This window comes from Pleuronectes platessa, chromosome 2, assembly GCF_947347685.1.
Source record: "Pleuronectes platessa chromosome 2, fPlePla1.1, whole genome shotgun sequence".
NCBI classification, from domain to species: domain Eukaryota; kingdom Metazoa; phylum Chordata; class Actinopteri; order Pleuronectiformes; family Pleuronectidae; genus Pleuronectes; species Pleuronectes platessa.
Genome location: NC_070627.1, coordinates 10,974,512 through 10,995,440, shown reverse-complemented (window position 1 = coordinate 10,995,440; position 20,929 = coordinate 10,974,512). Strand labels below are relative to the sequence as shown.

The window sequence follows — 20,929 nt, the reverse complement described above, 5'->3', positions numbered from 1 at the left end:
TTTGTTAGACTTTTTTTTAAAATGTTTTTGTTGTGCTTATGTTTGTATTTTATCTATGTAACCGTACTCTATGTTATACTCTGATTTCCTGAAATTGGTGCCAATAATTTTTAGTTTTTTCATTTGTATTTGGCTGGCAAATGTCATATCATACTTAATTTATTAGATTGTTAATAGTTAGCATTTGTTTAAGTATGTGTCTTGAACCATTTCCCTTGCACAAATACTCAAAATTAAGTTTGCACGTAATAAAAATAAACTTCTTGTTGAGGATACTAGATCATTATGCCCTTTTATAATCTGAATATTAACCTCATCACGTCTGCATGGCTGAGCTCTTTGTAAAATAAACTACTGCAGTGTTTTCTTTTCTCATGTCACTCAACTCATTGTATTTGCACTATTTCTACCAGAACATTACTTTTTGCAGACTTGAGTCATTTGCACACCAAAATATGTGCTTATATTTACACTGACAAAGTTTTTCTTCTTTACTTGTGCAATCATTCTGTGCCACTGCCCTTTACTTTATAACATTACAATACAAACAATATATAATATATAATGTACATACTCAGCATTTAAAGTTGTAAGCCTCTATTTGACTGTGGATCAATAACGTTTTATCTTATCTTTGCTTAAGGCAGGAGAGACTTTGGTATTGTTAGCATGATTAGTCAAATGTAGGGATTTGCTGGCACCTTGTGGTAATAAAGGAGAAGTGCACTGTCAACGTACTAGGCCTTTGACAAGTCACCTACACATGATGAAACGAAGAGACTTGTGTAAACATTAACACGTGGGTCTAAAAAACCGGAAGTAGTTGGAGATTATGAACTTTGCTCTGGCTCAGCAACAGCAGCGATAACAAGCCCCGTTAACCATCAGATTTTACTGCGCGTGTTGCGTTTTAAAGTTGCTCGGTAACTTCACGACGCTCCCTGATCAACCTCCTCCTCCACGACCTTTGCCCTCGCTTCGCTCGCCGGGGATCATGAGGTGGACAATATCCGGAGGAGCGCGACAGATCAGACAGATCCTCCTTATCAGAGACGCCCCGGTACTTTCCCTGAGGTTCGTGTCTGGAAGGAACATGGCGACTCAAGCGAAGCGGCCCGCGTCCTTACTGGGGACGATGGCGTTCGGCGGCCGAGCTGACGCCGAGCAGAGCCTGGAGATGGTGCAGAGGTTCCTGGGCAGAGGACACAAGCATGTGGACACAGCCTTCATGTACGCGGACGGGAAGTCTGAGGTGGTCATAGGCGGCATGAAGCTCCCAAACACAGGTAGAGACCCCCGGTTCTCTCACTGCGGTCAAGCCATTCGACACTCGCGTCTCTGTGGTCAAATCAGCCGACACAGAAATTCTACTGCGCGCATATACTGACATTTATGGTAAACGCATCCAAAGCGTTTTTTCTAAATAAACTGTTGACATGGAGCATAAAAACAATGCATAATTGAAAATGAAATGGATTCGATTATATTCACAAGAAGTATATATCGTCTCACGTGTGATTTTTATGAATAGCATTTTGACTGTATCAATTTAGAGATTTTATAAAAATAAGTCACATTTTTAGCTTCAAGTAGCTAATTTCAAGTCCTTAACACAGGCATATCAGTCTCTCTCTGAACTTATCGAGCAAAGTGTTTTTACAGTACTTTGAAGTATCCTGAAATGATCGATTCCACAATGAAAATGTTAGACTTTACTTTGAAAAATTGTAAACAGCGAAAATGTTGGACTTTACTTTGAAAAATCTCCAAATAGATTCAGTAAAACTCTATGATATTCAGTATGTATGTAGTCAGGGAGGTCCTGAACACAGGCATATCAGTCTCTCTCTGAACCTATTGAGCAAGGTGTTTTTACAGTACTTTGAAGTATCCTGTCATTATCGATTCCACAGCGAAAATGTTGGACTTTACTTTGAAAAATTTAGCAAAGTGTTTATATATTACTTTGAATTTATCAGAAATTTGCTACTTGAAAATCATAATGTGTGACTTATTTAGCAAAATCTCATAATTGATACTGTCAAAATGCTATTCATAAAAATGACACAGATAAGACGATAATTTTTCTAGATTTAATCCAAGAAATACATTTTCAATGTCTTGACCGCAGTGTTCTCTCCCTAAGGTGTCCCCTAAAATACCTACCTGCAGACTGGAGGATGGCTGGAGCTTAGAATTTTGGGAACATGAAGTGACCTCTCTAACCAAAGGCTCATATTAACCATCACTGTGTGCTGGTTTAATCACCATGGCAATTCACTGGTAACTAGCTGAGTTATGAGTGTAATCATTAAGCATATTTTGTTTTGTTGGTTGTAATCTATTAACTTCTTTTTTTTTTACCCCAAATTTGTTATGAAAAGACAACTGAGACCTAAAAAATTAAGTAAAAGCTACTTATATTGTTGCTTTCATATTCTATTTCTGTATATTTCTACACATGTATATGGATTTCTTACAATTTCATTGTAACTAGGTATGATGATAGTAAAGATCTTTGAATCTTTGGAGGAGCCATGAAAGTCAGAAATGTACATGAATGCTGCAGATTTCTAACAACATTTTCAAACTAGGGCTACGTTGTAGATATATATAAATAAATATATAAAAAAAAGAACCCCAAAGGTAAATACTAGTAATAGTAAAAAATCCTTACAATTTCAATAGGGCCTCCCACTGTTCGGTGCTCTGGCCCTAATAAATACTATTTTGCCTTAAGAAAAAACAAGACAATGTAGATTATGGTTAATCACACCCATGCTCCATAAGCCATTAACACTCCAGTTATTATTGTTGCACTCAAGTGAACTCACACAGAAAAAACTCATAAAGCAATAAAACTCTTATATCACCTTGAACATTATGCATGGTGTCAGGGTTTATGTTCAAACTACCAATATTCTGATAATGCTCTGATACCAGTTTTATACTTTTATTGAAGAAGCAATATATCTGTTTTCTGTGATGAACTTTGAAATACATAATGTTTTATTCTTTGCCTCTGTGTCACAGTAAGCATCGCGACCAAGGCCAACCCCTGGGACGGGAAGACTCTGAAGCCAGAGAGTGTGCGCTCCCAGCTGGAGACCTCCCTTCAGAGGCTGCATGCCGACTGTGTGGACCTCTTCTACCTCCATGCCCCCGACCACCAAAACCCCATCCAGGACACTCTGAGGGCCTGTGACGAGCTCCACAAAGAGGTACAGAGACCAGGGACCTAATGTTCTATGAGAAACGTCTTTGTCTGCTGTTTATAAATTGTAAAGTCAGTTGATGATGCGTTACCCTTCAAATTGAAACACTATTGTCTACTTCACATGATTCATTCTTTATTCTCAGGGTAAATTCAAGGAGTTTGGCCTGTCGAACTATGCATCATGGGAAGTGGCTGAAATCGTGACCATCTGCAGACACAACAACTGGATCCAGCCGACTGTTTACCAGGTATTGTGGCACTTCTGAAAATGACCCTGTAGTAATATCTCCCATCAGTTGTGTCACCTTAGAGTGAATCCGCTGTTAATATACTGTATTTCAAGTTGCATTCCTCAATGCGAGGAGCTGTGTAAATGTTCCCTTTGTTTATTTGCTTTCTTTAATCTCTTTTTATTTGCATTCTAACTGAGACACTCATTCACTTCACAGGGGATGTACAATGCCACAACCAGACAGGTGGAGACCGAGTTGCTGCCGTGTCTTAGATACTACGGAATGAGATTCTACGCGTACAATCCTCTGGCAGGTGCTGTTTATCTTTTTCTCCCTGTGATGCAACTAACAGACACATTTGTCTGTTATTCAGAAGGAAATACCCATGAGTTGTAATAAACATGTCTCCTCTCGTGCTTCGCCACGTTTTGGGGTCACGATACACATGTCATGTATTGATCTGAGGATAGTTGGTTCAGACGTCAACATCTGAACAAGTATTTGAGGTCCCCAGATGATGCATCTTAATGTTTTAGTGACCACCAGCAGGTCGAAGGTTTTACTAATTCTGAAAAATGTCATATTTCTACTGTTTAATTTGATACAAACATTTTATATTCAACTCAGTATGAATCCCATTAACGGTCGTAAGCTCTGAACGGCCATCGGGTCAGACTTTGTGTTTGTCAAGTACTTTGGTTTGTGTTGGAAAAACAAGTGATGGCCGCACTTTGGGTTTAGCACTAATTTATAAATGTTAGCATACGTTCCAACACAATGAATGGTGGCCATGACATTAGCATTCACTGCAGCTTAAAGCACAAATGTTCTCTGCTAAGCACACTGCTAATGTGAACATATTTTACAGAGTAGATATTGGACCAAGGTCTTGTTGTCCTCGAAATTTAGCATGGGAATCCTTGGTTTTGTTTGAGTGACAGCTCTGACTGCATAATTACAAGTATCCCAGATAATGTAAACTTGAACTCTGACATTGGCCCTCCTGGACCAGGTGGCCTTCTGACAGGGAAGTATCATTACGAAGACAAAGACGGCTCCCAGCCTGCCGGACGATTCTTTGGTAACAACTGGGCGGCAGCGTATAGAGACCGGTAAACAACCTGCAGTTTGTTTTGGAGATTCTCAAACAAGCCACTTAATTTGTGTTCGGAAGTCTTCAGTTTCCACATCAGTGTGTTGGTAAAGCACAGACTGTAACAGTGACTGTTTTCTTCTGTGTAAGATACTGGAAGGAAAGTCATTTCCAGGCCGTCGGCTTGGTCCTAAAGACGTTGGAGTCAGTGTACGGCTCAGAAAAGCCCACCCCGACGTCTGCTGCTATGCGCTGGATGTACCACCACTCCCAACTAAAGGTAACTTAAGCTACCGAGGCTTGACTTAGTTCTGTGAGTTGTTCATATTGGGCAAATTATCAAAATTAAAATCATCAGTTAGTAATTTCATATTAAGATAATGATCTTACTCTTAATAAAGTTTCATTTTTTATATGCAACTACTGAATAGCTCCGGTACTGACATTCTATTCAGACTGATGAGCCAAGATTCTCAACAGGCCATCGCCCAGAGTGAAAACATGACATTTGGAAATTAACTGGACCTAATCATCTGTTATCAGTTTTATGACTTACCGTCAATTCAGACACATTTTTTCAGTAGTGCATTAATAGCCAGTGATGGCATATAAATTAATCATAAAATGCATAACCCCATATTGAATGTTAGCCTTTGTACCATACTTTATTACATCATAAGGATTTTACGCCCTGTCGTAGTTTTTGGTCATATGTTGGTTGACTTCTATTTAATTTCCAGCTAATCTTATAGAAATTGTCAATATTTAGACGTATGTGGATAAATGCAATCACCCACATTTTGCTTAATAACCTTTAAAGTTATGGCTTGTGCTAAAATTCAACTCTTACCATCTAAAAGTATCTGCTCAGTTATTTTATATCCATCTCTTTAAAGCTAGAGTCAAAAACTGAATTGGTGGTTTGCTGGAAAATGCTGTGTGCCGCCTTGAAATGAAACATTTCTCCCATCATCTGTGGTTACAGGGGGATCTTGGAGATGGAGTCATCATTGGCATGTCAAGCATGGAGCAACTCCTGCAGAACCTGGATGCTGCCGAGGAGGGTCCTCTGGATGAGAGAGTGGTCGCTGCCTTCGATGAAGCCTGGAATCTCGTAGCCCACGAGTGTCCTAAGTACTTCAGATGAAGACCCTCTTCTCACCACAGAGCCAAAATCTCCCATTCTAATACTTTCTACAGAAAATAGATCTGCAAGAGACCCGATGATCGTAGACACTTGTGCAGCTTTTCACAAGCTCTAATTTCTTTTTACTGAATCAATCAGAAACCAACGTGTGTTAATGTCACCATCGATTTATAAATGTAAAAATGACAAGATCGTTTTTGAGGGAGAAATAACCTTTTCTTGATTCTGCCTTAATTAAACTGTTACATAAAAAATAAAATTTTACATCAAAAAAGTTTTTCTTCCACATAAAATGCATCAAATGAGTTGGCCTAACATATTAAACCGTGTTTGTTTTAGCTGAATGACAAAGTACTTGAATGCAATGCAAGACATTTAGTCAGTATGTTTTCAAATGTTGACAAGTGGCCTCCGGATAATTTGGTTGTTGAGTCTTGACTCCCGTGATGAGGATCTCCTGAACAACCATTCAGCCCGGAGCTTGAATTCAAGGTGATGGAGAGAAGTTCATGTTTGGGGTAAATGAAGGACAAAGACTAGAGTCTGACAGCACAGGCTGTCAGGGTGAACGGCTTCAACATCAAAGTCATCTCGGTGCTGAGGTTTGCAAAAAATAACGTGTACAGATCCCTGCTGATGCAGACCTTTTATTCTGCATCAATACCATCTTCTTCATCGTCGTCATCCTCATTCTCCTGCACAGACTCTTTCTCATCAGCAAAGTTCTGAAGATCGCCTGTTTCTGAGGTCCACATACATTTGATCTGTATTTTGAATTCTGCCATCTCGATGCCGAAGAGTTTCTGTGGAAAAAGAATTGGAGCCAGGGATGAACCTTCAGTCAAATGTAACTTGAAACACTGTGGACGACTTCTTTAGTTTGACGGTGAAGGACTCACCAGAATGCGAGCCTGCTCAGGTGTGAGCACATCTCCCTCCTTACAGACCGCATGGTCCTTCAGCAGTGTCACCACCCCTGGAATTACAGAAGAAGAATATGTCACAGATCCAAAGGATAAGAAACACTTAACTCTCATCCTCTCACTCAAATATTGTTTATCTTGCCTTTCTTGAGAGCGGTGGGGAGTCCTAATTGCCTCAACTGGGGCTCCATCGAGTGAGGAAACTCCAGGGGTCCCTCATCCAGAGTTAGGTCCATCTGTGCCGGGTTGCCTGCTCGCGCGTAATCCATCTCTTTGAAATGACTGAAATACCTAAATCAAGAAAGAACGTCAATCAGCAAATTTACGATTAATATTTATCACAGCAACCGTTGGTCTGTGAAGCGATACTTACTCTTGTACCTCATCCTTTGTCTTATTTGTGAATAGTACACCAACTTCTCTTCGTAGATACCTGCTGACCTGCAGATGATCAAGAGCAATACAAAGTTAGGCATATGTAACAGATCGGTTGTCGTGGTATATTCTGACTTGAAACCACTCTCACGCACCTTGTGCAAATTATCTTTGTATTCGTCTGATACGCCTTTACCCAGGGCCACCATCATGACTTTGTTTTTGCCGAAGAAGAACCTGTGATGGAGAGAAGAGTTAAATCATTTCCTGTGGCACCTCTTCAAGGGATACTTCTGTGTTAGGTGTAATGAAGTTGGGAGGTTTGCATAAGTCAAAAGGAAAAAAGCAGAAGAAGCCAATAAAGCTTCATTTTGTGTACCCAGCTTCAAACACACGCTGTTTAATAAGAATTTGGAATTCCAAGATGATCCTGAAGAAACGATCTTTACAAAGCTCCCCAGACAAAGACACAAGACATCTCACCACCGTTTTCAAACCATGACACAAATGACTGATCTCCATTGAAATGAAAAACCAACCGGCTGGTTAATGTGCCATTTTACCTGCTGTGTTTCCATGCTGTCCTGATGTCTTTCAGCTTGTTATTCCTCATGTTGGCCACAGAGAAGATGAACAAGTGGCTGTAGATGTCCACACATTTTCGTACCTACAAACAGGAACAGGAGCATAGTTCAGTGGGAATCGTGTGCACAGCTTGAGCAAGCTCCTCATAACACAACGTTAAACTTAGCTGACATGAGAGCAGAGCAGAGCACACTCACCTCCTCGATGAGTTTCTGTTTTGACTCAAGCCCCTTCTTGGCTGTCTTCGTTAACGAAACTGAGAGAGAGAGAGAATAAAGAACAATATGTTAGCAATAGCTTTTTAGATTGACAACTTAAGTGGAAAGTTGAGAATTTTCAAAACATTTGTTGTGAGATGGTGTTAGACAATCTGATTAAAACCTTAACATTATACAGGGTTCATACACATTTTGACCAATGGATTTCCATGAATTTTCAATAACTTTAATCCAAATTTCCATGACCAAACATTGTGAAATATCTGTGTATACGCGAAAAAAAGTGACAAAATGTAATATTTAAACTAACAATGACAATTCCAAGGCATACAGTATACCTTAAATGACACAAACCCAAGTATGCCTGCTTATATTTTGATCGTAGTTCTTTAAAAGCATACGAACTATGTAAAACTCAGCGTAAATGAACGACATGAAAATATGAATATAACAAATTTCCATGACTTTCCCAAAACTATTGGGATTAAATTTTTTTCCATGACATTTCCAGGCCTGGAAAAACACAAAAACACAAAATTCCATGACCGTAGGAACCCTGATTTTAAGAAGCCCACTTTCAGTTGTGTGGAGACCTTTACTTAATTCATGGGGACAAAAAAGGGAGACTTAGCTACTTCGATCAAACTCGGGCTACATCACAACTCGTCTAGAAAATAAACATTAAACCTTAGATTTGTCAACCCTGAACCAGTTAAAACACAGTTTCAGATCAGGGAAGGCTGTGCATCAGGAGTTAGCTTCAGTGTGGTGGGTAAATCCACTGCTGTTTCCCTCGTAAGCTAAGCTAACGTTAGCTTGTTCCCTCGCTTTCAGACATTTTCTGTTGTTGCTGTTACACACAAAACCAGTTAACTTGGTTTCCCACTGAATGTGTTGGTCCGCGTCGCAGTCTGAACGGTTTACTCACTTTTCTTGTCTCTCTTTGACTTCGGCATGGTTTCCTCTCACGATGGCAGCGCAGCAGACGCACACGTGAAGTAAAAGGACCCCAAGTGTTTCTGGTCGGCGATTCTGACCGTGAGGTGCCTGAGTCAAAATAAAATAAATAAATATAATTTTTTTTGGAGGCTGATTATTTGTGATACAGAGATAAAACACTCTGGAAAGTGATAGTTGTAAGTTTAAAATCAAGTCCAACTATTAAGTGTGGACGTAGCCTCAGACAAAAAAAATGAAAATAATGAAAGGGAAGAACAGAGAAATATGCAGAAGAACTAGCGATGGAAAAACAGTCAAGAATTTACTGAAATTGCCCTGCCAAATACAAGAGATGAGCCAAAACAGTAATATAATATTTAAATATATAAATACAGTTGCTATTATTATTATTATGATTATTATTGTTGTTGTTGTTATGAGCAACATCGTTTTCCGGCTTCTACTCATTTGTTTTACATGTGTCATCTGTCTGAAGTAAGAGGCACGACCCACCAGGGGTCTCCTGAGCCAAAGCAATAACTCGCATGTGGCACAACGAGAAACAAATGAACAAAGATCTGTGTGCAGGTGAAGTCAGGTCCTTGGCTGCGTGTAGACATTTGAGCCTCTGGTTCTAGTCTGCTTGGTTAGTAAGTGAAGTTGCCCCTTCTGCCCTGTGAGTGACGTTATAGCCAACCTGTCAAAGGATGTCCTTAAGTGGCACCAGGAGAGTTATAACTTCCCTGCTTCTTATAACAAAGCTTTGTGTAAAAGAGATGCAAAACATTCACAATATATCTGCACACAGTCTGGTGCCATCACCATCCCAGTCAAAGTATTCTCACAATGTAATAAAGTAAATGAGAAAGGTTAAGACTATAGTGATGATTAGGGGGAAGAAATAACCCACGTAACAGCTGTATGGTTTCAAACTGATGAGTCAAGAGTGAATAAAGGACAAAGTCAAGAAAATATAAAATATTAATAAAAAATGATATTAGTAAATAAATTAACCAAAAGTATTAAGTTGTTTAAACTACATGTGCAGTTAAATATCCTCACAAGCATATATCAATGTGCTTTAATTTATATGCAAAACGTTTTACCAAAATAGACCCATAAAGGTTTTCTGAATTTGTATGTCCACACAAGTCATGTGTCTTTACAGGCGTGTATTCATGTATCTATTTAAGATATAGACTGTTAGTTATAATATATACATTTCCCCTCTAAATATCAGAAAAATACTGTCCAATACAACGGGATGGGATCTTTAAAGTTATATGCCGTTCACCTATGACAAGACATGACAAGTCAAGATAAGATAAGATAAGACAATACAATTCTCGTGCCAGATCTTTGTTACAATAACAAAGAATAACATAAAAAGATCATTTGTGAAGTCGGTTCTGAAAATATCATCTGTAATGAGAAGAATGGCCTGAGCCTGAACATATAAAAAACACACATAAGATAAGTTAAAAACATATAAAAGAATAGAACAGGAGAATAAAAGTAGCATTGGAAATGCCAAATGAAGTAAAAAGTAAAGTATATACACATATATAGGTTATATAACTGTAAAGCTATAATAATGGACTGGAGGAGAATAAATTGTGAGTAAATAGAAAAGTATAATCACATTGTTAGTCCCTGATACTGAATACTTTTAATAGTGAATATGTAGTTATTATCTTTGCAGGGCAAATTCGTCATCACTTCAAAATGACAGGCCTCAAGACAATGCGTAAAACCGAATGAATTGGAGAGGCTTTGCTGTTGTTGCATTTTATTGTATCCTATCAATCAGGCTTGTGTTGATGTCTTCAGCCGGGATGTGATGCCTCCCTGAAGGGGTGAGAGAGGGTGAGGAACAGGGGGAGGAGAGACGTGGGAGGGGCCGGTGGCGCACAGAGCCGAGTTTAGCACTTTGCAACATGATCCGCGCACAGCAGCGAGAGGCCGGGCTCTGCGGTCCTGCCACCTGCCGCCCCAACGCACCACATGGAGGAGACTGAGCCCCAGTGAGCCGGGAACCAGCAGGAAAAGAAGGTGGACCTTTACGACTCGCTATATGAACCCGCGCAGCAGCGGCGGCTCCTCACACAGCGACCTGCGGACACAGAGATGAGGCTGACGGACACAAGTGCCGGTGCCCGTGCCTCCTACTGCGGTCTGCGTCAGTGCTCTCGCTGCTCCAGGAGATGATGCCCTCGGTGCCTCCTGAAGGACTCCCCGGGTTTATCGCTTGCTTGTGAGCACCCTCTCTGGGAGGAAGAGGAGGAGGAGGTTTCCATGTTAGTATCTCGGGGTAAACATCCAGCAGGGTCAGCGATGGCCACCCCGTCTCCAGCCGCGCAGTCAGCCCCGGCATCTGCATTGTAAGGAGAAACTGGGAAGGAGGATTATGCACAGATAAGAAAAACACAACAACGGGTTTTTGTTGTTGCGTCTAAACCAGACAGAGCTATCACTTTGGATTACAGGGTTTTGTTGTTGTTGTTGTTGTTTTTTTGCCAGCATGAACTCGCTGTATTTCTCCGACTCCCCGCCCGGTCCCGTGTGCAGCGTTCCGGGAGCCGGGTCGGGCGCGGCGACCAGCGCCCTGCGTAACGACCTGGGCTCCAACATCCATGTGCTCAAAACCCTCAACCTGCGATTCCGATGCTTCCTCGCCAAAGTCCACGAACTGGAGCGGAGGAACAAGCTGCTGGAGGGCCAGCTCCAGCAAGCCCTGCAGAGGACGAAGTACCGGCACCTCTACACCCGGGAGGTCGCGGTGCAGACGGACGGCCCTGAGTCGCGGCTGCCGGGAACCATCTGGAGCTTCACCCACGTCCGGAGGCAAGGGGAGCGCACCGAGACCGTGCAAGGGCCCGGGGTGTCGTGGACGCACCCGGACGGAGTTGGGGTCCAGATAGACACCATCACCCCAGAACTCAGGGCTCTGTACAACGTGCTGGCCAAAGTCAAGAGGGAGAGAGACGAGTACAGGAGAAGGTGAGTGAAGAACACCTATGTGTGAAGTATGTTGTTGTACATGTATGCAGTCCCCCGACAAAGTTGGAGTGTGTTTTCATTGTAGCACAACACGCTTCAGGCTTACATACACACATCCTGATGAATGTGAGCATGAATTATTCGAAGTGGTGTAGCAAGGAGTTAGGGTCCTGAAAAAGTGAAGTGTCACCCTCCATTCATTTTTGTCAATGGGCTGTGGGCCCCTATGATCACTGCTCTCACTTCAGATGCACAGAAAGAGAATGAAACTCAAATACAACATTTCACTATGTCTAGAATACCTTCAAGTCATTAAATCGTCTTTAAAGTGCACATGACAGTCAGAAGCTCAATGGTTGAGACGTACAATGCATCTGTGGTGTAGTTTATAAGCCAAGATGAAAGATTACATCACATTACATGTCATTTATCTGACGGATTTATCCAAAGCGACTTACTGCTTTCAACATCCATGAGCGGCCATTCAGGGTATCCTGCATCTTGCCCAAGGATACTACGGCATGAGCTGGGATTCGGGCCTCCAACCTTCTGGTTGGAAGTCAGCTGCTCTCAATCGGAAAACATAAACAACGGTGCTTTAAAAGACAAACAGTCCACACAGGGAAAAGTTCCCATTAGGGATGAAAACATTACTAGATTAAGTCAGAAATTACTTTCAATTTATCTTGAAGTCTTTCATTAATAGTTAAGTCATTTTAAACAACATTTCCTGGTTCCAGCTTCTTCATTGTGATGAATATATGTTTTTTCTCCTGTTTCATATCAGTGTAAGTAGAATGTAACTGGGTTTAGAACTGTTTGTTGGACAAAACAAGCCATTTCAAGATGTCCACTTTTCTCTGGGAAACCATGATGGTAAAAAGTGATTCAGCAGAGGTTATGTGTTTTAAAACGACATCACATGAGTGTAGATGTACTCTGAGTCAGTAGATAGACAGGAGCATGGAGCTATTTTCATCTCCCCATCACTCTGTGACCCATAACTCGTCAGTGAACCTTTTACGTCCCCCGTTGGTTGTGATTGGCCGATGTCTCGTTTGGCAGTACAGTGGAGAGATGACATGCTTCACAGTGAAGGTGTCATGAAGGTAGTGTTTCACATGAAGGATGTGAGAGTGGCTTCTCAGCATTCACACAAAGACTTTAATTGTGACCTGAAACGATCCAGTTTTTTTCACACACTTATTTGAGGAAATTCCTTGGAATGCTTCATTGTTCCTCGCCCTTAGTCATATCAGCTTCGCTTCCTTGAGGACTCACTGCAGCCGCCCTGGCTGACCCATGCACGTCCCTGCTGGCCGGCTTAGCATGGCTACTGGAGGGAGTCATGCCTGCTTCTGTTTGCTATAATGATTCAAGCAGATAGGCATCTCAACAGGCCTCTGTCTATTCGGTGAGGTCGGCTATGAAGGCGGCTGATTTCCCTGCGAGAGCACTGACTCAGTGACACAGAATGTGTGCACTCTCCCACCCCTTTGGGAAACTGGATATCCTGTCTAGTCATTCCCTGTAACCAGCATATCCTTTTTTGTGCATTTCTGCTGGAGAGGATGAACAGCAGAGGCTGGGACGGCAGCCAAACTTAAAAAACTGCTGCAGCTCGGGTCAAAAATCTGGATCCCCTTTAGAAAAAGCAGGAGCTCTTGACTTTATAAGTAATCTAAACAGCCACATCATTTGCTTTTTAATCAGGGATTTGGTTAGAAGAAGATATCAGTCACTTCACTTTAAACAATCACTATTTAAACATATATCATGCCTCCAAACAGAGGTTGTTCAGTTGTCTGTAAATAATAAAGCAGGAGTTCTGTACTTATTTTCACTACGTATACCTTACAGCTGCTGTAGATGTTATATTTACCTTTTCCCTAAATGACACTCCCAGTATCAGACATGTTCTTCGTGGTGTATTTACATGCAGAGAGCTGTGGAACACGACACATTCCTGGCCTCTTTTCATTGACCAATATTCATGGTAATCAATCTCTCTCCCTGCCTCATTCCATCTCAGCCCTGAGCTCCGGAGCTACATCACCCGGTTGTTTTCTCTGTGAGTCCCAGTCTAAATCCTCTTTACTACAGCCACGTTCCAGCATTCAATCCCCGAGCCCCATCCCGCCTCGCCTCCCCTGTTCTGTGCCCTTTGTGTTTGTTCGGCCATTCCTTCGTCCTTCCCTCCGCCCCTCTCCAGCCCCTCGCTCCTCTCCGTGTCATACAGACTGCTTTGTAAGGCCTCCTCAATCCCGATGGAGGGCCCCCCACCCTCCCGTGCTCCCACACCGCCCCGGTGATTTATTAAAGCTTTACTAGTGCGGACACACACAAGGAGATGGATGACCAGCCGGTCCAATTCTGATCCAGACACTTTCATGAATAATATGAAACACACAGAGGTTTCATTTCTGAGTCTGAGGCAAAATGGCGTGACTTGTCAGATGTGGTTGTTTGTAACACTGCCGCTTATAAAGTTGTTTTCTGAAGTCAGTGCTTGAACACACATAAACGTTTCTTGGTAATGGAAAGAAAATGGTCACAAGGACTATATCGATAAATTGAGACAATACAGTTGTATTCATAAAACATCTGGAGCCAGAGTCACAAAGTTGTTCCACAGGACAAAACCCCAAGATGGTAACATTTAAACCTGACATTTTCTCCTCAATGTCATTTGTAAGTAATGGGAAAAACATATTTACATTTTTAAACAATGCAATTACTATCCACTCTTAACTTATTGTTAAGATAATTATGCTTGTGGAAATACGCACATTATACAGTATGTTATACTCATTTCAAATATTAGACTATACAGTGTCAGACAACCCAGTTTAAAAACAAACCAAACTAAACAGCAGTTTAAAATAGGATTTTGAAAATTAAAATGATAATATTATGTTTACTCTACAATAAAATAGATAGGATTTTATTCAATCAAGTTTCATTTTGAAGCAAAAGAACAACATTTAAGAAAATACTTAATTATTTGTAACTTTTTGCTTTAGATAAAAGTTTTTTCATTCGTATTCTCATATGATTATGTTTTGTGTGTTTTGATTTGTTTTGTATCAGGGAAAAGTGTGTTTTTTGTCAGACAGATCCAGACTGAATCAGACTATCTCACAATAGTAGAAATCTGGATCTTGTGTTCAGTTCTTCTGGGCAGAAAGGTTTATTGATATAAACTATGTACTTACTCAGCTGCTCACATTATACAAGTAGAGAACAATACGATTCTTTCAAAGTTGCTGGGTTTATCTGTTGCACTCTGAAAGCTCTTTAACCGATTTAATTCACATTCTTAACGTGTTACTCTGATGTGTTCATGCTTTGCTTGTTCTGCTGAGTCCTTCACATGCAAACATTAAGTATGCACAGTTCACATACAGTTGTCTGAGGAGAGGCTTCATAAATTAGACAACCAGCGTATATGAACAGCCACTTAGTGCCTGGGTGGCTGAAGTGTGAGGTTACTACCTCTCACACTGACAAACGACTGTGCAAAGGATGATGGGTAAAGGTCAATTCCACTGTCCTGTTTCCATCCCGCTGTCTGGCGTCACTGTGAAATGTATCACTAGTGGGGTCAGTGAGTTTCTATACCAACTTGCAACAGGGCTTGAGCGGCTATGAAAACAGCGACTGACACTGACGAACATATTTGACAGTCGTCAGCTCGCTTTATTTTAAAGAGGAACGGTGACTGTGACAGCTACACCTCTATGTGGCCGAGAAGGCAAATTGCCCATTTGTATAACATTTGCATGTTCTAACATTTACATGTCTTACTTATGGTGCAGAGATATCACAGACAACTTCATCCATTATGCATATTAGTGCACATAGAGATACATCAGGGCTAAAATAGAGCAGATGAACTTGACAGCAGTTCATTGTCAATTTAAACTGATATCACAGTGGTTTGCATGGATATCGATTGCACAGTAGGAAGTACGCAGAGAGCAGTATAATGGCAGTATTATATAATATTTTAGGTGCAGTGCTCACTGCAGTGTTTGACTCATTGATGAATGTGAAAGGACACGTCTCTATTAGCTCCACATCGGCTAAGATCTGAGTCCATTACTGGCCTCCTTTAGTTGGTTGTTTATCCCGTCACTGAACAGAAGTAAAACATCTCTCCTGCTGCAGCTGAATGTCAGTGGGACGTGTAGGACGTGTAGTGAACCAGTACAGCCTCTGGGCCTCCATGTTCATAATACACAAGTAATTTACATACACAGCTGAATTTTGCCATCTGCAGGTCAATGCAATGCACATACTTTATTCTGAGGCTTTATCTCACTTCCTGTGCTTAAAGTAGGTGACAGGCTGACTTCAGACCCACTTTGAAAGGGACGTAATAAATAACTACCTAATTAAAGGGTGAGGTAAAATGTTAATCCAGAGCTGAGGGCTCAAACGGCATTTTTTTTTTTAACGTGAAGTATACCGTGCCTCACCAATGAGCTCCTCAGCTCCTGCCTGTCTGTCATTGCTGCTGACCTGCCCCCTGTATAATCCAGGCCGTCTATTTGGGAGAGGGATTTTCTCTAAGCCGTCACCTAGCAGCACCGAGGCTCCGGCGGCAGCCAGCGCTGCACCACATCCTGGCAAGCAGCCGCCGCTCTGCGCTGGGGCCTCTCGGAGTGGAAGACTTCCTGCTGCTGAGATACAGTGAGGGAGACAGAGAGAGAGCTCAGTTCACTAACACCATACAGCTCCCGTTAACAGTTTATTATGTGTCTCTCTTACTCCCCCCTCCTGACTGTGTGCTGCTCTCCTCATGAACTCACAACTTTTTTTGTACTTTCCCAGGCAGTGTGTTTTGTAGATTTTCAGCCCATATGAGCCTTTCACATTGTTCATTACTCTATTACACTAAATAAACAATGTAGAAAAGATGTGCATTTATGTCTTTTTTTTTTATGGAAAAAAGGGGAAATTTGCGATTCAGTATCATGACTGTGGGATACAGTTTATGGTTGAATTGTAAAATATGAAGCCTAAATTGCATTTCTTTGTCACAAGAGTTTGATAACGACATCTAAAGGAATCATTAAGATTTGATCGGTGTCAGGATTTTAACTACCGAACATCAGTATCTGCATCAGTCCCCATGTCACCGTGACACCATTGCAAACTTTCAGTGATTAAATTATTCCTGTCATAAATGTTTTCGAGCATATACCATACACTATCTCATTGTTGGATGTATTAAAAAGTGGTATGAGGGTCAGAGGAGGTCATGAAATAAATCCACAGAACTCTGAAATGATGAATGACCTTGGAACAGGGAGAGAAGCACATTCCTGCAACACAAAATGTTCTGGATTCCCTCAACATTTTTCTTGTGAAATATTTAAGCTTGAGACACATGCAACTTGGGTTGAGCTGTACTTAGTAGAAGTCCCGGACAACACACGATTTAGTGATGTTTGTGTCACGTTTGCTTAAAACTACATGGACGTGCACTTACCGAGCATTTTTAAAATCTGACAGCAAATATTTGTGAGATGTTTTTTAAAGGTACAAACGGGATTGGAACTGATGCTTTGGATTTGGTCTTTTTTGTGGGATTTGTTGACGATAATAAAAATAAAGAACAATGCCTGCCCAAAATAATCAAGACAAGAAAAAGCCAACAACTGTGTTACATTTAGAAATTGGTTTAAATCTGGCCAACACCATTGTGTGTGCTCTGTTGTACCTTTTCTCTCTCAGCGCTTGTGTCCGTAGCTGCGGCTGTTGTTGATTATTCATGGGTATCGATATGGCTGAGAGCAGTGGTCCGTTGCCATATTTAAAAGTGCAGGAATGCACCTGTCTCTTGAAAGCACTGACTGCACAGTGAGAGCTGCACAGGAGGTTCGGTTGGTGGATGGTTTTTGGAAAAGCGCTGCTTCGCCTTGCAGCAGCTGTGGCCGGAGGCGAAGTTGCACATGTTCAGTTTGTCAGGTGAATGTTCCTAATGAGTCTATAATCATCAGACCTTATTTTACTTACAGCTTATAAATTTAACAGGAGTCTTTATGTCCCTGCTCAGACCTGCTCTAGCTGAAAAGCTATTGCACCTTTACTAAAGGCCTGGATGTGCTGACACAGCATGCAGACTTAATAGCCTATGTATTTCAAAAGCTTATTATTTCAGTGGAAATGTTGGTGTGCGTGACACCTTTGAAAACAAACAAGCGTATATAAACACACACACACACTCACACACACTCACACACATACACACACACACACTCACACATTAAATCTGCCTCTGCATTCTTGCATGCTCAACATAATACTAAACCAGATGTGTGTCTCCCCTGAGTCGTCTGCAAATCTTGAGGAGATAAAGTCTGTAAATCTCCTGTGGACTTGTTTTCATAACAGCAGAAAAACATAGTTATCATGTTAAAAGGACATTCCGTGATCATAATGTGAACAAAAACAAGACCTTTCTATTTCAACCCATAACACTGACAGGTCTCTGTGGTGCAAAGGCTAACAGGCTATTTTAGTTTTCTGATAGTGTAAAGCATAGATTGTGTATAAAGATGGACGACATTTCCCCAAAAGTCAAGCCAAAGCGTCTCAATCGCCCCCATGACCTCCTGATCATAAACCCTACCTCCTCCATGTTAGTCAGTGGAACATGAACCAAACTAGAAAGTCGTAGTACTCGTCAAATTTTTTTGTCTCGCAAAGATGGTTTCGGTCATTTAAGGTTGTTCATATCGCATGTTTGTTCAAGTCTTTATTTTTCAGCTAAGTTTAGTTTTTATTTGACGCTTTAAAACTTAGTTAAAAAAGTGAGTGCTGAGACTGACTCGCGATTGGTCGACGGGACCTTTCTCCCGAGCTCCACTCTGACTCCAAATGCACTAAGATGATGGCATTCATATCTGGATAGTGAGAGGACGTGTCGTCCATCTTTATAAACAGTCTATGGTGTAAAGGCAATGGTGTGTAAACACAAAAACTCAATAGCTTCAACTTTCAAGTTGAAAAAAAACGCAGATGATGTTATTACATATTCTTGTCACTTATATGGACAAAGTTCTACAGAACAGAATACATCGAAGAATAATAAGTAGCCTCACAAAGACACAGTAACACATAGAGCATTTCACAACCTGACCATTTGTTCATTTGTTTGGCACGCAGCAAATCTGAAGTAAAGGAAAGTTTGCTGGTTGTTAAATTATACAAAGGAGTTAATGAAAGCTTAACCTGCACAAATGTTGATTATTTAAAGTTGTTGGATTTTCTCTGGTCTTGTCAATTTCTGTCCGTCAGGGGTCTCAGGCTCACAGAGTGAGGCACTGAAGCTCTTGCATCACATCACTAATGGTTGTAGATGAGAAACACTCTGTAAAACACTTTAGAAGAAAAAGATGCCGTCCTTTTATTAAAAGTCAATCAATAGAAAAAACAGTGCATTGTAAACATGAATTGGTGCGTTATTAAACTGTCTCTTAGACTTGGTATTTCCCTCAGGTGGTTTTATTTGACTCAACATGATTGATTGAAACATGTTGTGGTCGAGAAACCAGATTTCACGCGAATAGAGCGGTTTTACTTTTATAGTCTCTCCCGGGGTTCATCCCACAGGTGTGTGTACCCAGTGTTACAAAAGATATTTGTCTAGTGGCGATATATCATAGCTCTATTATGTCTCACTTAATTTGTCTGCACACACCCTGGCATGTGAGGATTTGTGCCAGACGTGAACATCCTCATCTTCTTTTCTTCTGTTAGCTGTCACTCCCGTAGTGCAGCTCCACCCTAACATGGCCTGGGCCTGCATGTCGCTGTTTGTGCTCGATACCAGTGGTGGGAAGTAGCGAAGTAGAAATACTTCATGACTGTACTTAAGTCGATTTTTCACATATTTGTACTTTACTTGAGTACTGATTTTCCTAACGACTTTTTACTTTTACTCGCTACATTTGAACACATATTTTTGTACTTTCTACTTCGTATAAAGAAGTGCAAATAGGGTATTGTTAAAAATATATTCTTACTGCTTGTATAACAGAGCAGGTCAAGGATCTCCAGGAGAAGACAAACACATTTGAGGCGTAACCAAATATACTTGAGGCGTTTAAGCTGGGCCTGCGACAGGCCTGACCTTTGGGCTGACCTTTTTGTAGGCCTGTTTCTGTATCTTTCTTACCTGCCAGCCTACCTGACAGTACCTTGCAGTCCCTTTGTACTCAGGATCTTTGGTTGTATCTGAACTTACCAGCCTGTCAGCACTCTCAGTTTTCTGGCCAATTTAGGTTTTGAACATTTGCTTCGTAAGCTCCTGGTTGTGTAAATTAATTCCATACATGCACTTATCTCCCTACTTTTGTGTTCTTGCACACTAAGTCCTGCCTCGTTCCACTGCACATATCAGAATATGGATTGAATTTTCGAAAGGCTTGTCCACGTAAATTCCGATGCTGCCATATGTTGAACCTACATGTGAATCATTTAGGAACAGAAAGTCACAGGTAAAACATTTCCATTTGTTTCTTCTCTGTACTAGCGCTGTGCAGGCTGTTAACCAAAGAGAAACTATCCTATTTTGTGTGCTAGAACTTGTTTCCCTTTGTTGAGTTATCATAAGGGGCATTGTGTATCATCATCCTGCTACTGATGAAAGGTCCATTGTTTAGTGATATTTACAGAATCATTTAGTGGTTAATACTGTGGTCTATTAGTGTTCTTAGGTAGACACAAGAGGCACTTGAAGTTCAGATGCACTAGTCCATCACTATTTGAACCTCAGCATCTGGGGTTCCAAATTTGTAAAATTATACATTACATGTATATTGTTGTTATAATTTTACAGTCAGTTTAAATAACTCCTGAAGAGAACAATTTAGGTTGTTTTGTGTCTGTATAACACTACTATAAAAAGCTCTTTGCATTTTAAATGTTTGTATTTGTACTTTTACTTTTGATACTTAAGTAGATTTAATATGAGCTACTTTAAGACTTTTACTCAAGTCATTCTCTGACGGGGGACTTTTACTTTTACCGGAGTAATTTTCAGGTAAGATATGTGTACTTTTACTCAAGTATGTGTTTCAAGTTCTTTATACACCACTGCTCGATACAAATGCGAGGGATTTCACAAATCTGTTTCATCTGTTAAACGGCGCATCCAGCTCAAAGCCCTTCATTATGAGATTGTTAG

At 40.9% G+C, this 20,929-nt stretch overlaps 3 protein-coding genes across 3 annotated transcripts in view; 2 read left to right on the top strand and 1 right to left on the bottom strand.

The window, feature by feature from the left end:
- Positions 1-803: 803 nt before the first annotated feature.
- Positions 804-6,282, top strand: akr7a3 (aldo-keto reductase family 7, member A3 (aflatoxin aldehyde reductase)). The gene is made up of 7 exons (XM_053431162.1): positions 804-1,286; positions 3,034-3,221; positions 3,361-3,465; positions 3,667-3,763; positions 4,463-4,562; positions 4,694-4,823; positions 5,529-6,282. Exons 1-7 carry the CDS (start codon positions 995-997, stop codon positions 5,688-5,690), a joined length of 1,074 nt encoding a protein of 357 aa, XP_053287137.1. The 5' UTR covers positions 804-994; the 3' UTR covers positions 5,691-6,282.
- Positions 5,842-8,819, bottom strand: mrto4 (MRT4 homolog, ribosome maturation factor). The gene is made up of 8 exons (XM_053431174.1): positions 8,720-8,819; positions 7,771-7,829; positions 7,552-7,655; positions 7,144-7,225; positions 6,987-7,054; positions 6,756-6,904; positions 6,590-6,666; positions 5,842-6,493 (listed from the first exon to the last, which is right to left on the bottom strand). The coding sequence occupies exons 1-8, from the start codon at positions 8,745-8,747 to the stop codon at positions 6,338-6,340; spliced, it is 723 nt and encodes a 240-aa protein (XP_053287149.1). The 5' UTR covers positions 8,748-8,819; the 3' UTR covers positions 5,842-6,337.
- A 1,877-nt stretch (positions 8,820-10,696) lies between these two features.
- iffo2b (intermediate filament family orphan 2b) overlaps positions 10,697-20,929 on the top strand; it is a 28,969-nt gene continuing 18,736 nt past the window's right edge. Inside the window, exon 1 of the mRNA XM_053431150.1 lies at positions 10,697-11,730. Coding sequence (XP_053287125.1) covers positions 11,252-11,730 — 479 coding nt within the window. The 5' untranslated portion in view covers positions 10,697-11,251. The remainder of the gene's footprint in view (positions 11,731-20,929) is intronic.